Source organism: Alligator mississippiensis, chromosome 3 (assembly GCF_030867095.1).
Source record: "Alligator mississippiensis isolate rAllMis1 chromosome 3, rAllMis1, whole genome shotgun sequence".
NCBI lineage: Eukaryota > Metazoa > Chordata > Crocodylia > Alligatoridae > Alligator > Alligator mississippiensis.
Window position 1 is genome coordinate 183,190,895 of NC_081826.1, and position 17,544 is coordinate 183,208,438.

General features: G+C 40.9%; 1 protein-coding gene across 17 annotated transcripts in view; it reads left to right on the forward strand.

The window, feature by feature from the left end:
• The window catches only part of MPDZ (multiple PDZ domain crumbs cell polarity complex component), a 140,132-nt gene that overhangs the window by 46,256 nt on the left and 76,332 nt on the right, over nt 1-17,544 (forward strand). For 16 of the 17 annotated variants that reach the window (XM_019483833.2, XM_019483832.2, XM_019483830.2 and 13 more), the window contains exons 7-13: nt 98-226; nt 1,551-1,754; nt 5,261-5,375; nt 7,126-7,214; nt 8,883-9,078; nt 11,553-11,642; nt 16,934-17,013. In XM_019483833.2, the coding sequence (XP_019339378.1) occupies nt 98-226; nt 1,551-1,754; nt 5,261-5,375; nt 7,126-7,214; nt 8,883-9,078; nt 11,553-11,642; nt 16,934-17,013 (903 nt within the window). The remainder of the gene's footprint in view (nt 1-97; nt 227-1,550; nt 1,755-5,260; nt 5,376-7,125; nt 7,215-8,882; nt 9,079-11,552; nt 11,643-16,933; nt 17,014-17,544) is intronic. The other variant, XM_059724727.1, reaches the window with a different exon arrangement.

Below are 17,544 nucleotides of genomic sequence, written 5' to 3' on the forward strand. Positions count from 1 at the left end.
CTGTACAGGCACCCAGTATACGCTTAGCTTGTGACAAGTTATAATATGCGTGAGTCATTACTTTAATGTTTTGCAAGCTTATATTTATTCTTTTCAGGTCCATTGGCAACACGTGGAAACTATTGAATTGGTGAATGATGGATCAGGTCTGGGATTTGGGATAGTGGGAGGAAAGTCAACAGGAGTGATAGTTAAAACCATCCTTCCTGGAGGAGTAGCTGATCGGGTAAATTCATTCTAGCAACTACTTGTTTACTGTTTACCATAGTGTATAAAGTTAATGTAAGTCTGTCAGTGTAACATGAAGGAACAATAATTTTCTTCCACCTAGGCTGAAAGAAAGCAATGATAGTATAATAGAGATTGTGGAATTATCCTGATTAAGGCTCTATACCAAAAACAGAATTTGGCTTCTAGGCCATTTCCTCTGTTACCTAGTACCTTTCCTGCTGTGTGCTGATGAGCATTTCGTATTAAGAAACAGTCTTTCATCAGTTCCAATTCAAAACAAAGAAGTGACCAAAATTTTGTATCCAGATTTGGTGATCTCAGTCTATTTCCCTAGGGGCCGCATCTACACAAGTGGCAGACTGTGTAGTTGTTACTGCATAGTAATTTAGTACTTGCATAAAAGCAGTTACTAAATGAATGCGGAGGCACCGGCATTACTGCACAGCACCATCGCTGCACAGTTTTTTCCCAATGCTACTGCGTAGTAGTTTGTTACTACTGTGCAATATCATCACTGCACAGTTGGTGCCCAGCAGCGCTACTGCGTATTAGTGTCTCATGTAGACGCTCCCAGGGAGAAATGTCTGTAACAGTTAGCGACTGAGTGGGTGTGGAGAATTACTATTCTTTTGACTAATAAAAACAGCCTCTGCAGATCAACGTTGAGGCACAGAGACAGGGTAGTGTTTAGAAGCTTGTACTGCTATGAACAACTCCCTGAGATGTGTGCCATTTTAATACTTTTAATGGGGACTAAATTCATATGACGTATTTTTGAATTTTAAAATGAAAGCAATAGGAGACTAAATTAAAAAATGCCTTAAGAGCAGTGTAATCTTAACAGATACCACAGTAAATGAGACATTTATTTTGTTTTAAAATTATGATTAAGCCCAAGGACCAGGTGTTTAAAGAAGGGTATGTATGCATTTGTGTTTGGTCGTATCTTCACACAGTTGTGATGTAAATGGATACTTCAAAGTGAAAATTCCCATCTGTGCATGCAAGTGCTAAGTATGGGGAAGCCGGCTGCATAATTTCACAGATTTTGCATGTAAGAGTGAATGTCTTCTTTTGTTCTAAACATTGCTAGGTACACTTGAAGCCATACTTGTCTCACGTTGAGTGTATGCTTTCCCACTCTGCTAAAATATGGTCTGATATTAAAAAAAAATTATAGTCACATAGTCACCCGGCTCTCACATTTTAAAACAACTAACCCACACATGATTTCCAGCTCATATGTTTAGGAAAGGGGAAAGAGCGCTTGCTAGTATTTTAAATTACTTTTATGTCTGGTTGGTTGCTTGCTCATCTAGCATGGAAGGTTATGCAGTGGAGACCATATTCTGAAAATTGGCGATACAGATCTGAGTGGCATGAGTAGTGAGCAAGTGGCCCAAGTTCTGAGACAGTGTGGAAATCGAGTGAAGCTGGTCATTGCAAGAGGTCCCATGGAGGAACCACCTCCACCAGCAGTCCCACCAGGCACCCCTATACCAACATCCATGTTTGAGAAACAGGTAAATGAAAACAAAATGTGTAAGACGTGTTAAATGTTTTCCAGAAATTGGATAGCTTTACATTTATTTTTTGAAGAACCTATATTTCATCAACCAGCATGTTTTCAGCCTGTATACATGAAAAGCTGGATTCTAAAAGCAAAAGGTAGGATCCCCCTTACAGCTGGGGGAGTTTGTTCATAGAGGACTTTGAGAATCTAAGTTTGAAGGCACATGTGTAATGCAAATAACTTCAGAAGTGTTTTGGGAACAGCTGAATGATCAGGTGCTGCAACAACTCCCAGTGTTTTCCAACCCTTTCTGTTGGCTGCGCCAGCTGGATCTGTAGCGCTTTTCCCTGCCGGCCTCTCCTCTTCCTCCCCAGGCAAACTTCTTTATCTCCAGATTGTCACAACCTTCCATCAGACAACCCTTTCCTATGCCAGCTGGCATACAGCTGCAGGTCCTTTCCTAGGTCACCTGGCACAGCTTCATTTGCTAGCCAAATGCCAGCCATTCAGCCAGCTGCTCCCCTTATTTTTCCTCTGATGCTCTGACACTGCAACTTTTCTCCACTGCTTTCACTCTTTCCTGAGGAGCAAACCTGTCTGCCTCCAGGACCATCCATATGCCTAAATGATTCCCTCTTAAAATCATGCAAGTGTGTCAGGGGAGCAAAGAGTTTGTATAGAAAAAAGGTAAAATAGATTGTTAATGTATAACAAGTTCCCAGGTTCCATTTGCTTATCCAATTGGTTGTTATAGTGAAAATCACCATATCTTCAAGAGGCATGCTGTAGTAGAAGTATCACAATATGTACAGGTTTCCCTCACTTTATGTGGTACATGTGTTCCTGGAAAATGGGGTATAACTTGAGTTTGCATAAACGGAGCCCATTTTACAATGTAACAAATAGGGATACATTCCAAGACCTTGACTGTACTGACCCCCAGACCCATTTCTACCACTTTTACAAAACAATATTGGTACTCACCAGCAGCAGAAAGTACACACAAGCACAGGGCAGTATCATAATGGGGATGGCAACTACAGAAACACATGTCGCAGATGACAAGCAAGGAGCACAGATCCACACAGGAGACTGTATTTTGGTGTGCGTCACTCCCACAATGCACTGCACAAAGCAGCTGACTGTGGGCTTCCACTACACCAATGGCACCAATTTACCTTGCATATAGTTAATTCTTGATATAAAAAGGGTCATTGCATGAGAGTGAATTCGCACATACAGAACTCGCATAAATCAAGGAAAGCCTGTACACTAAACAGCTGTTTAAATAGGACATTCAAGTATTCTTTTTTTTTGGCTTTGTAACATTCCCCAGTAGTGGATTGAGAAACTACTCAATTTTTGTGTGGTAGAAGAGCACACACAAACTGACACATGTAAGTAGATGAATAAAATAAAAGAGAGGAAATGGTCATTTTTTTGTCTAAAATATATCTTACTTGCACTCAAAAATTATTGTCGTTTTTAGCTTCTGTGACTATGTCTAGAGATAATCTTGTGCATATCAAATTATTTAAAGTACTTCAAGCCACATGGTTTTATTAATGGTTAGAGGCAAACTCTTGAAATGGTTTTCCCTTATTTAAGAGTTTCTTACTCAAGAACTTAATTATTTCATAGTGCCCAAGAAGACAGACAAGGTAAGGAAATAGTACTGGTGGGTTGGGATGGGCAGGTTCCTCTTAATATGGATAGTAGGTCTTCTTGAAACAATTGGGGAAGGAAATTATTGTTTATCATTTATGCAAGCTCCAAAGAGAAACAGAAACTTATTTGATCCTTAGTTCCAGCTTGGAATGTTATCCCTTTAACATTTTTTGGAAAATGCAATGTACTGAAATGCGATACTTCCAGGGAAGCTTATGTGCAGAAAATGTATTATAGAGAGGGATGAATAACCAACTTGAAATTTTTGTTTATCTTCAAAGAAGAAGTTTTAGAGAGGCATTTGATTCTCATGACTTCCTGGATCAAAACGGATTATGTTCAGGATTTTCTGGTTGTGATGTGATATGGTTGCAGCCTCTGATACAACATCATTATTTTAGTATTTTCTATTATCAGTGAAATTATGGAAAAAACCTCTGTTTTACCTCCCTCCTCACCTTTACCCATGTTCTTGTATTCTCTCATCCCTTCAACACAGCTTCTCGCAGAAGTCATTCTGTATTTGGACAGCTGCCTATCACTGCACAAAATTTCACTCTTTAGAGAAGGTGCAGACAGAGAAACTCTGCTGATAATGCTGTTAGCCTTCTCCCTCTCTAATGCATAACAAAATTTAACCCTTAGAGTTTGACCAGAGAACCTTCTTCAGGCGAAAGAAGTGGGGATGATGCCAGTGAACTGGCACTCCTCACTATGTCCCCTAGGAAAGATCTGTCCTTCAGAAACTCATCAGCTCATGCAGATGCAAGCAATTATCAGGCTGTAATCCTGGACCATTATTATCTCTGGTCCAAATAACCCTCTAATATGATAGGCAGATGTGCTTTGGAGCAGCAGAATTAGATGTTCTTCTCATACTCATAAGCATCTAGAAATCTGTTCATTTATTCCAATAAAGGAATGAAGTCATACCCTCAGCTGCTGTACCTCAGCATAGTTTTACTAAAGTCAATAGAACTCTGCTGAGAGACACCAGCCAATGAATTTTTATTTTGAACAGCAGTAAAAAAGCCAATTTGTGGAAATGATATACTTGAATGCAATGAAGTTAAGTTTTCCAAGTTGATTTCTTTAATACTAAGGCAGTTATTGTTGAGGTAGGTATTTAATATGCATTCTCCGGTTGTAATCATAGCACTTCCGTTAGCAATAAATAAATGATTTGTTACTGAAAGCATTCTTTTTCATAGAAGACTGTAGTGGGTGTTAGTGGTGATTGTCATTATTTAGCTGCTGGAAGTATAATTGCTACCTTCTAAAATAGAAATTTCAAGGCTTGCTAAAAACAGGAAACATAATTGTTTCAATAGAAAAAGATTTCATTATGTTTTACACTTAGCACATATAGCAGAAAAAAAGATCTCAGTAGTTATTGGGCACTTATTTAAAAGTAAATGCAGAAAAATATAACTTTATACTTCATTATTTTACATTTAGCACATTGGTTCTTGTTATCTGCATACAGCAGATTGAACGTGGAGTTCTAGAACAACTCCATTCTATACACTGAAGTATGTAAAGCATATGTTGTATAAATTATTGTGCAAGACATTTGATGTTCAATTTTTTAAAGCTCTACCAGTCATTTATTATTCACCGAGTAATTCCATGGTCTGTAGGCCCGTACTGGGGAGATTAGAAAAGTGGGTGGCAGGATCCCAGTAACAAGCAGATGAGGAATATTATCTGTGTAGCATGGCTGTCTGAATTCCAGGACAGGAGCAGAAGAAAAGTTACCGCTTCATTTGTGACATGTGTCCTTAATGCTTAACATCATGGAATGAAGTTGCATTTAAGAAGCTTTTCTGTTTCGTTACTTTTTTTTAGGCAGAGAAGACTGCTGATAGCTATGAAGATGGTGAGAAATTTGATGTGGAGCTGACTAAAAACATCCAAGGATTAGGAATAACTATTGCTGGTTACATTGGAGAGAAAACTTCAGGTAATGTTAAATCCTGAAGTTTTCAGCATAGACTAGCTAGCATGCATTCCAAATTTGACTTAGACTCTAGTATATGCATATATAAGCAAAAACTTTCTAATGGTTATAAAAAAAAGAATTGAAATCTTTAGAGTGGGAGATACGGATGTGATCTATGTTTCATTACAAAACCCATATTTAGGGCTTATAAATTAAATTAATTAAAAAAATTAATTCTTGGCCAAACTATAGCATAGGCCGCCTTTAAAAAAATTCTAAAATAAATTGGTGCAGCTGTTTTTCAGGTAGATTGGCTGCTCTTTTTTTTTTTTTTATAAGTAAATACATTTTCTTTTGCATTTCTGCAGTGAGTAGGTTAATAATGAAGACAGTTTTACCTGTTGTTTTTAAAAACTAAATCAAATTCTGCTCCCAATCACGTATGTATATAGTAAATGTGGATTATCTCTTGGTTTTGGTTATTTCATATTTATTTACTGGTGTAACTGAGAATGAAATTGGGCTACCTAAATTAAACAAAAATCTAATGCTTACTTGCAGCAGTTATATTTCTAATAATTTCAACTGAATTTGAGAGAAATGATCCCACATGTTATGATTGATCCATATAAGGAAAATAAATAATACATTATTATTATTATTACAACAGAAATAATAATAGAAGAAATTATGGGTGCCTCATGCATCACTTCCAAATGTTTGAGAATATGATGGTGTATAAGCATTAATCCTATACTCTCTGCACAGCCATGAACTTGTCCCCAGCTAATAAACCCAGTGTATAGCCCCAAATATCTTTGTTGGTTTCTCCAACTCCCCTCAGTCCCTGTTCGATGCCTTTTGCCTTCCTAAGCCCTGTTCTGACTTCTTACCATCACATTCTTGCTCACAATAACTAGTTAAGTATTAATTGTCTTCTGGAGGACTGTCACCCTTTCAGTATTTATCCTGGATACTTCTGCTGCCCTTTCTGGTTCTCGTGGTCTCCATTGTGGCCTTTTGCCTTATTTAGGTATTACAGGATGAGTTAAGGCAACTATGGCAAGACATTTAGGCTGCTGACAGATGTGGAAAAAAAGTCTTTACCAGAAGAAGCAGCCCATTAGTTCGACTTGTCTCCACAGCATCTGTATATATTGCATGCTTCAGCATGGCTTTTTGGAGCTTTAATCTAAAGCTGGTTCAATCAGCTATTTGAGAAAAGTACCAAAAAGCCCCATGAAAGCACCCAATCTATATATATGTTGGATGAGCCAGGTCCAACTAATGCAGTGCCTCTTCTGGGCATGTGCTGGGTTCAGTATGGGAGTGCGCCGAGTTTAAAGTGCCATTTTTGTATTGTTTTTTTGCATCTGCAAGCATAATTAATTTATAATGAGATCTAGCTGGAAGTTCAGATGAAATATTTCTCTCTCAGAAGTTGCTCATGGAGTAAAACAAACACATTTGCAGTTATGTATCATGGAAATTTTGATGGAATATGTTGACTTTTTTGTCACAGTTGGCTCCCCAGACTGGCAGACTTTATCAGTAGCTGGCTCTTTGGGTTTCCAGGCTCAGTGCTTACTATAAATGACCCAGATTTGCTCTTAATGAAGGAAGGCAGGAGGGAAGGGAGAAGAAGTTTTATTGGCTGAAATTCTTGTCTATGTTCACTTACTTTACTTTGAGGTTTGGGGGGGGGGGGGAGTAGGAGATTATCTTTTGGACAACTTTAATAATAAATAATAAATTTGTTTTTAAATCCCAGAACCTTCAGGTATCTTTGTGAAAAGTATTACAAAAGGCAGTGCTGTTGAACATGATGGTAGAATCCATGTTGGAGATCAAATCATAGCTGTAAGTGGACATCGGTATATTTGAATTTGTATGTGAAATGCAATCAAATTTGGTGGGTGGGTGGGGGGGTTGGAATATTGGGTTTACTTTATAGCAGTGATCAAAACAGATGAGGATTTAGTGGGAAATGATGACTCTTTTGTTTTGTTTAAATGTTTTATAACACTGTCTTTCTGATGGTGCTCATTTTATAAATAGGGCTCTGTTCCTTAAAAAAAAAAAGTGATCAGTGACACTTTTGTTTTCTCCTAGCAATAGAGAGTTCTTAGCATGCCCAGTGAAAGCAGAGATCTTATTCATTAGGTCTCATAGAAAGCAAATACTTGTTAAGTAATTTCAACGAGACCTAAAATTATACCCCACTGCAAGTTTCTTAGCTGCTCTGAGAGAATGTGGGCATACATGTGTATATATGTGTGTGTATGTATGTATATGTATGTTTTTACTGTGGTGTAAATATGGGGTACAAACAGCTAAATAAAATAAATCTGAGTAGTTTTCTGGAATCCAGCTGCAGAAAGATCTGAGTTAGTCTGAGGCATAAAAAAGGAAAGAACAAAAGAAAAAATAACAGGGTTCAATTCAACATGAAAAAGTTTAATAGTACAAGCTTATTTTATGTGACTTTCTATTTAGACAAGCACTGAAGAGTTGGAAGAAGTTCAGAGAAGGACAGCAAAAATGATTAAGGGACTGGAGGGATTGATTTTTCATGCAGGGAGGATTAAAATAAAGGAGTATGTGTATTGTGTAGATAGGCAGGCCAAACAAGTACTAGGGTAAAGGGATATGATATTTCTGCAAGGATTTGAAAGATAAACATACCAAAGAGACATAGAAATAGGTTAGGGTTTGGGGCTTAGGAGGAAGAGTGTATTTCTGGAAGTAATAAAACTGAGCAAAGGAATACTTTGCCTGAGTATCCGGAAAATAAATTAAATTAAGTGTATTAGATGATAGAATAGCTTAACGGCAGACTAGATAGAAGTGCAGTTGCTTAAAACTGTAGACTGGAATAAGCAAGTATAGATTAACTATATGAATACTGCTCGACTGGCTAAGGGAAAGTCATGGGATATCTTGTATCTGATTTCTGTGATTCTCTGATTAAATAGTTAATATGAACAGAAGATACTTTAAATGTTTTAAATATTCTATACAGATAGAAATATTTATGGAACGGTAAAAGAAATGTTTCCCTTTGCTTTCCTTATCACCTAGCCCCATTAGATGAGCACTGATGATTACCATATTTGGCTTTCTTGCCTCAAATTTTCTACCTATAAGTAATGATGTTGGGCTCACTAGTGTGTAGACAGCTATACAAACATATATCAATGTACAGAAATCAGGCATACATTATTTTAGCTTCCAGCAACGTATGAAACAAAACACTGAAAACACTGGCTGTTGCTTATAGCCCTGCTACCTTCATTGCTCTTATGATGATAATAATTGTGGGATATTATAGTCAAAACTGTCTCGTGTAGTCCATGCAACAGTAGCCATTGTGTTTTTTCTCCATTATCTACCCCTTTCATGACCTTGCTTTGCATTTAATTTAAAACAATGTGTGACTAGCAAGTTACCTTGTGGGCAGAGAATATTTTAATGTATTTTTCTCTGTCTGGTGGCTTTCTGGTTAATAGACTCCTTTTAATCATGCAGGTGGATGGCACAAATCTTCAGGGTTTTACCAACCAGCAGGCAGTAGAGGTTTTGCGTCACACGGGACAAACAGTTCGACTCACTTTGGTCAGAAGAGGGCTAAAACAGGAAAATCACATTCAGTCCCATGAGGACAGCAGTGCAGCTGTTCAAAAGGACATAATGTTCCAAACAATGAATAATGGCACTGATAAAGGTAATTAGAACTGCTTTTACTTCAAGGAAACTGAATGCATAGCCTGAAAAGAAAATGGCAATGGAACTGTTGAGTGAAATTCCTTTTTGGTACTACTATCTATGCTGCTCTTCCAGGGATTGCTACTTGCATTTTTAATTAGTGCTTAGAAGGAGTAGCATTATCTGTTCATTCCTAAAATAGATTTTGATGTCAGTTGTCTTGACCACTGGTTCTCAACTGGAATATCATGGCACCTGGCCATAGTGCCATGAAACCTCCTCAGGGGTGTTGCAATACAGGCATTGCTGCCACAGCAGCAACCGGGTAAAACTGCCTTGTACACACTCCAGCTGAATTAGGGCTGTGATCAGCCTCAAGCACATGGAGCTGACTCAGCTGTAGCCCTTTCTAGTTCAGCCCCTCCCATGCTCATCCCAGAAACAGAGGTACATGCTATAGTGCCACCTGCACTTCTCCATTTCTGGTCTGGACTGGGTGGGCCTACACAGCATGAGTCAGCTTCTGCCTGCTTTAGGCTGATCACATCCTTAATGCAGTAGGAGTGTATGTATGTGCCACAGCCCTTCCCAGGTGGACAGTGTTTTATCCAGGGGCAGAATAATCCCATTTGTGAAGCACCAAATTGAGGCAGCACCCCCTGCATTTCTGCATGCCATTTGAAGACTTTACTTGCATGAAATGCTGAAAATAAAAAAAGTGATGTTTGGGTAAAGACAACTGGTGACAAGCTCATATAGTGTATCATGTGTATTAGGTGTATGCATATCAGAAGTCATTGTCAAATGTTGCCATCAGGTACATTAGTAAGGTTTTAATACAAACAGTTAACATTATGTTGCAAATATACATCTTGATACGTATCAGTAAGTTAGTGTTTTGAGTACATACAGTGTCCACACAGGCTGCACATAAAGACTTTTTTTAAATAAACCAAGTCGTTGATCGCTATCAGAATTCCCAACTTACAAATTAAACCATAAGTACTCTTGTAGCTGTTTAAATCTTAATATCTTAATATCTTGAAATCTTAATATAATAATAAAGAGCAATTGTTCATTGTAGTCTCTCTCAGTATTTTCAGGCTCACATAAAACCATGAAGGAATCAACTTGCATAGCTAAGACTCTTCCATAGAAACTAATGTGTCTCCTGCCCAGAGATGTTCAAATTTTGTGACTGCAAGCAAGAATTCTCTCACCTAATATTTACTGTCATAGTAGCACTTTTGGCAGAGAGCCTGTCCAATAGCTAGGTTTGAAAGTATAGGTGGTGTTATATATAGGGGTCTATGCAAATTGAGGAGGCAGGTGGCCGATTTCACTGGCAGCTCATGGGGCCGGACACCATTTTTGTGGGCTTATCAGGGCAGGCCCTCCCCCCATGCCCATGCTGCTGGCCAAGGGACCAGTGGCCCTGCCTGTCACTACTGATTGGCTGAGGGCTGTCCATTATATGGCCCTGCGTCTCTCTGCTGCTTTGCTGAGATGGGTGGGACCACATGACAGGCAGCCCTCTCAGCCAATCAGGGGCAGGGTCAGCAGCCATCTTGCCTGCTCCTCTTCATGCTGGCAGCTCCCCCTCCCCTCTTGTCCTCTGTCAGGCTGCACAGCTGGGCCACAGCAGCCATGAGGTCTTCTGACTCCCACTGGGGAGGCAGCATTTTATTTTTATTTAGTTCCCCTCTCCCCAGATTTCGCAGACATCATCTGATTTTGTGATTTCTGTGAAATGCACAAAATTACAATTTGAGTAGGTCCCTAGTTATGGATTGGTGGTTCTCAACCTCTGCCCTGTAGGTTAGATCTGTCGCATGGAGCTGTCATCCAGATCTTGGATCTCTACATAGGTCTGGAAATTTGGGAGCTGGGGTGCAGTAGTAGAATTAATTGCTGCTCTCTAATGCCAAATTTCCCAAGTGGAGGCCATTGGGCTGGGTGATGATTACAGGATTGATCCAGGGTGAAGGGTCATTCTGTGTCCAAATCGTGGCCTGTGGGGTTGGGCTGGCCTACTGGGTAGCTCTACAGCCAAAATGCAGCTTCATACCGATCCCATGTACGGTATCTGGCTCTTAAACCTATCCCATGCCACTCACAGGGCTGAATGGATTGAGCGTCATTGTTGTAGATCACTGTCATCATCTTTATTATCACCCAGAAATAAAAACTGAGTTAATAGATATATTGCAGAATGGCCAACACACATGTCCTTAACCTTACAAATAGCAGAATACAATTGAGCACCATTTTGCCTTTAAAATAGAAAATTTGTCATAAAAAGCATAGTACTACAAGAAGACAACTTTTTAAAAATAAAGCATTTCCTCCTAACCCTTCCCTTCCCTTCCCCCTGTAGGATGGAACCATAACCTACAAAGAATTGTGCTGTCCCAACTCCAGTAAAAATTGGTGACAGATGTCTTGATGAATATTAAAATGCACAAAATGTCTGAGGGTATTCTTCTTTTCCAGAACCTTGTGAAAGTGAGCAGGGATCTTCATCATTGGCATGCATTGCCAGTACAGTAAACATCAAAGAGGACATTAAACAGCAAGAATCAGGTTCTTAATAATGTTCAACAGTATCTTTTCTGTGAAAATGCTTTCTCTGGTCTGTGCTTACACAAAAACCATGCTTTCTGTATGGATCCCAAGTCCCAAGTAAAGTATTTGTGTCAAGATATGCAGGTAGAAAATGGAGTTAGCTACAGCAGAAGAACATTTACATATTCTGATTGTTTTAAAACAAGTATTGGCATTGAAGGTTGGGGTCAGATTCTAGTCCAGGTATTAGGTGTGTAAGTGGACTTATGCACCCAAGCATGATTCTCTTCCACCGTGAATCCCTGAAAGATAGTTAATACAAAATATGATTGGGTCCTCTTTCTTGCTGCTTTTTTTGACTCTGTCTTAAGGGGTAGATGATTGATTATTTGTTAAAAAAGTATGTATATTATGAATTTTTAGGGACCTGAGCAGGGAGGAGTAGAATTGCATTTAGGTGCCTAAGGGTACTTATGCACCTAATTGGTGGAATAAAATCAGGTTTCTCTTAGATACACTTGAAATTAATTTAACTAAACATCTACTTGCTAAAGACAACAGATGAAATAGTTGGATTTTACCATAACTTTTTTGTGTCAAGTAGTAATCATTTGGTTTTGGTTCATCTCCCCCACCATTGTTTTTAAAAATAATAATGGGCTCCTATACATGTGCAGAGAGGCTGCTCCGATGCACTGTAATTACAGTGTATCAGAGTAGACTTGATTAATCAAATCTGCTGGAGCATGGTAATCACCACACTCCAGGACACTCCAGCATCATGTGTGTGTCCCTGCACTGAAAAATGGTGGCAGAGTGCATTAAACTAAAGCTAGTTCAATGAACTTGAGTTCAAAGTGTCCCACCACCATTTTTCAGCACGGGGGTGCTGATAAATGTGATACTCCAGGTGCTTTTAATTAATGCGGCTCTTGGAGCTGCACTAATTAGTGCCCCCTCTCCCACCCCCCCACCCCTCCCAATCTCCCAGAGCACGTCTATAAATGCCCATAATGATTCCAACTCTTTGTGACTATCTAAGTCCTATCTCAGGTTTCTTAATTCTTCTAATAGATTTCCCTATAGTGTGTTCTCCAAATGTATTTATATATCTCTTTTCACTAACGGTGTTTGAAATTGAGCTACTTCTTTCTCCTTGGAAATTTCTGACTTTACTGTTCTCTGTCCCAGAATTTTTCTTTTCTAACTTCCACTTACTCTACCAGTTAGATTGCCATGTTTGTATATTAGTCATGTACTATATAATGATACATCATCAAATACCACGCTCTCATAGGTCTTGATGTTAATGTAAGGTCCCTGCCACATGTTCAACTTCAGATGTGATTAACCAGCTTAGAGTGCTCCTGTGACTGGGAGCCCACATCAGCTGCAGGCTCCCAGCCATGGGGATGCTTGGTGCCTCCTTGCAGCTGGGAGCCTGCATCAGCAGTAGGTTTCTAGCTGCTGGGACCCCCATGGCTGGGAGCCTGCATCAGCTGACAGGACTCCCAGCTGTGGGGACATCTGGGGTGCCTCTGCATCTGGGAGCCCTGTCAGTTTGTTACTTGCCAGGGCAGGAAGAGCCTGGGATCAAGATCCTGGGCTCCCCCTTCACTGGCAAGCCGTGATGGGATCTGATGTGTGACCCCACAGTCATGCCTGCAGCCATGAACGTGAGACATGGCTGTCTACACATCCGGAGGGGCCCTAAGTATTCTGTCAGTTCCAGTCACAGATAGCAGCTGAAAACGGTACCATGGCTGTTTTCTAATTTAATTCTTTTTGAGTAGTCTGTCAACCATTTTTTCAGGATTTTAGAAAGATGAGGAAATTATCGTTTTTAAAGAGACTCTCCTCAAATGCTTTAGTCACTTATCATCTTGGACTAATATTTTCAAACTTGAGTGCCAGTACGTATTGAAAAAAATTGCCATATTTTTTCTTTAAGGGCACCTATATATGAGCAGCGAGGCTGCTTTGACAAACTGTAATTACAGTTTGTCTGAGCAGCCTTGATTAATAAAATCTGCTGAAGCGTGCTAATTACCGCACTCCAACAGACTCCACCATCTTGTGTATCAGCGGGGGCACTTCAACTAAAGCTCATTGAATGAGCTTTAGTTAAAGTGCTTCCGCCACCATGTTTAAGCACAGGGATGCTATACACAAGATGCTCTGGGCAGTGTAATTAGAGCGGCTCTCAGAGATGCAGTCATTAAAGCGCCCCCACTCCCGGATCATGTTTATAAATGCCCTAAGTGTCTAAACAGAATTAAGATTTCCAAAGAATATTAAAAGTGTTAGGTACCCAGTTTGTGATTAACCAATTTAGAGTGCTCCTGTGACTGGGAGCCCACATCAGCTCCCAAGATAGAGGAAGGATAGAGGAAACTGGGAACTTTACCCTAATTGTATATGAAAATCTTAGCTTCAGTGGGTGTTTCTACATGTGCATTAGATCTGGGAGCAGTTTACTTGCGAGTAAGCTATTCATGAATAAAGGCTCCCAGGCAGGTGTTTACATGTGTAGGGAAGCATGAGCAGATTTGCTGCTAATGTCAGCAAACTGCTCTTATTTCCTGGGGCCCAGAAATGGGTCCCTTCCATCACCAGGGGGAGGTCTAGGCTCCCCCTAGGTACTAGCCCTGGGGCTGGCAGGGAGTACCAGGCCAGGAGATGGCTGTCACCTGGCCAGGGCTGGCACATTGCTCCCTGCCCCCAGGGGGCTGCCTCCTGCCAGGGTGGGGACAATGTCCCTCTGCTCCGGCAGCAGGGAGCTCCCAGCCTTGGCTCTGTGATTGGGGCAGGAGACTTGGAACGAGCTGCAGGGGAGAGCCCTCTGCCCCAATCCGCCTGTGGTGCAGCTAGCAGCAAGCCCCTGGCTGGGCAGGGATTCCCCACCTAGCTGGGGCTTGCGACTAGCTGCTCCATTGGCAGATTGGGGTAGGGGGCTGGAACCTGCCCCACCCCTGCAGCTTTTTCCAAGCACCACGCTTCAGTTGTCTGACTGGGACCTGCCCCTGACTGAGACAGTTCCCAGCCCCTGATCATGATATATAGGGATCTATATAGGGTGGGCACTGGAGAGCCTGTTGCCTGCTTAGCTCTGCAGTTGTGGAGATGGGTGTGGAATAGGCTGGAGAGCTTGTTTACTGCTCAGCTCCATGAGCATGGAGCTGGGTGGGGAACAGGCTTCCCAACCTTATCTCCCAGCCTGAGCTCCACAACACTGGGGCTTGCCCTAGGAGATCCTTATCTACAAGCACTAGCTCCATGACAGCGGGGCTCAGCCTGGGAGACCCTTATCTCAGGCCAAGCCCCATGAGATAAAGATCTCCCTGGCCGAGTCCCATGACTGTCACGGAACTAGTGCTAGGAGATAAGGAACTCCTAGTCCCTGCTCCCCAATTGTAATCTCAGAGCGGGGGTCTTGGAGCTCCCCTCTGCCAAGGCAGGGGGCATAGTCCCCTCCTAGGCTTTGGTGGCAGAGCCCGCCCTGGAAGTGGGCAGCTCCTGGAGGCAGGGAGCAATCTCCCTCCCCCTGGTTGCTGGCTGACCAGAAGCAGATTTGCTCCCAGTCAGGCATCTACATGAGCACTACTGAGTAGTCAGTAATTGCAAGTAAATTTGCTACTTGCATTTTCAGGTAGTAAATTTACTTGTAATTAGTGAGGTTTAGTGTGCAGTAAGCATGTGCACATGTAGATGTACATGCTTACTGCACAGTAAACTGCACTACTTCACAGTAAAGTGTCTCATGTAGACATGCCCAGTTTGTCTTCATATACTTCTAATTGAAGAATTTGGTTTTGATCATTTTTGTGCTAACCTCAATCCTTGTAGCTTTAATAGAGAGGTTTCTGTTAAGACTGTTAATTTTAATTTTAACTTAATGGTGATATCTTCAGTTTCCTTTCCTACTATCTAGTGAATTCAAATGAGAAGTAAAGGAGCAATATAAAGCTGCAATTTCTCTGTAGTTTTAGTTTTCAGTTAAATTTTCAATTATATTAAGTCACTTAGTACACTGCCTTGCCTAGCATGTCACTATCTTTCTCACAGCATCATTCCTTTCCTTCCCTCCTTTTGGAATCACCCCTTTGTTTTTCTTCATCTATTTCACATTTCATTTTTTGGAAGAAGAAAATTTGAGTTGAGGACTTGCATTCTTCCACTGCCCTCTAGGGACCAGAGTTTCAAAAATAGTTTCTAAATTTGTGCTCACAATTTTGAGGGCATAAAATCTCAAGTTCGTGTATGCAGATTGGGTACTTGGACTCTAAAGATGGAAACTTTTTAAAATGAACACAAGAGGTCTCTTATGAGGTATAGTTGCTGTTTCAGGGCCTTAGACATTTAATTAGTCAACAAGTGTGTGTACCCACATACAACCCCCCCCACCCCGAGTCTGCTCTATGCAATTCAGACTTTGGGCATATACATAATTTGTCCATTCAGAATTGTGGACACAAATTTTAAGGTTGGCCTGAGGCTACTTTTGAATATATGAGTATAGGTCATATATTCCATAATTTTTCTGAGTTTTTGCATCTAGCTTTTTAAATTGTCTTCATAGGGTTGGGGAAGTATATATTCATAACTTTATATTCTATCCTAGTACTAGGAATTTTCATTTTACATTAGCAAACAGAGATCTACAAATCTTTTTTTGGAACTGCATTTTTTTGGAAGTGCGGAGTTGAAAGACAGTTTGTGGTGCATATAAGATGCCCAATGGAAAAGCTAGGGGATGGTACATAGATGCTAACATAATGTTTGAGCCAGTGTCAGATAAAAAAATAGACACACAAAATTAGGTTAAATTGATGTATCATAAAGGGATTTTGCTATGAGTTCTACACTCTGGGCAGAATATCATCTCACTTTATGTGCCCAAATGGCAATTGCACAGACACATAACAGCCATCTCTGCTGCTTTGCTGCTTGCAGTTTTCAGTTCTTTTCTACATCTAGTGTGGATGGGTGGCTATTGAGCAGGTGCATTAAGCTGTACCCTCCCCAGTTTAACAATACACAACGATTTTGTATGATGCAGGTAGAACCTTGAAGCTGTTGGAGCAAAATTACCTTCTGGTCCCTTCTCTGGTGGTTCCCAGTGTAGTAGATGTTCAGTAAATCTAAACCTGGGTGTGAAAATCATGTTATGTTTTCAGAGATAATATAGGACAGTTTTTTCAGTACTACAGAATACTTTGAATCTTACATAGTTCTTGTATCCTATTAAGGATAGATAAATAAAATAACTCAGGGTTTTTTTTACTGTAGCAATATTTATACAATTTTAGGTTTCCAGATAACTTCCACAGAGGAAGCAGCACTGAAGAATAAATGGCAGAGGATCATGGGTTCAAGTTATGAAATTGTGGTATGTATAGCGTAACCATTGTTGTTAAATGTTCTCGGTTTTGTTTAGCTATAACGTTCACTACACTTAGTTTTTTATGTTTATGTGCACATTAGGGCTGTGCGAAATTTCGACGAGTGTTTTGTTTTGAAGCTGTTTCAATGCATTTTGAGCTCCGTGGGGCTAGGAGAGCCACTCGGAGTGCAGCCCTGGCTCTTCCCTGCCTCCTGCCACCGGGCTGCGCTCCAACCAGCTCCACCAGCCCCACAGAGCTCAGCCCAGCTGCACTCCGAGCGGCTCTGCTACTGGCTCTCCCGCCGCCTCCCACCACTGGGCTGAGTTCCATGGGGCTGGCAGAGCTGCTTAGAGTGCAGCCCAGTGGCGGGAGGTGGGGAGAGCCAGGGCTGCGCTCCGAGTGGCTGCAACAGCCCCACAGGGCTCAACCTGCCCTCCCAGTGCTGCAGGACTCCTTCTGGGGGTGCAGGCCCCCGGATCTGTGTGCAGGATGACAGGAGGCTGCTGCTGCTGCCTGGGGCTAGCAGCAGCACCAGA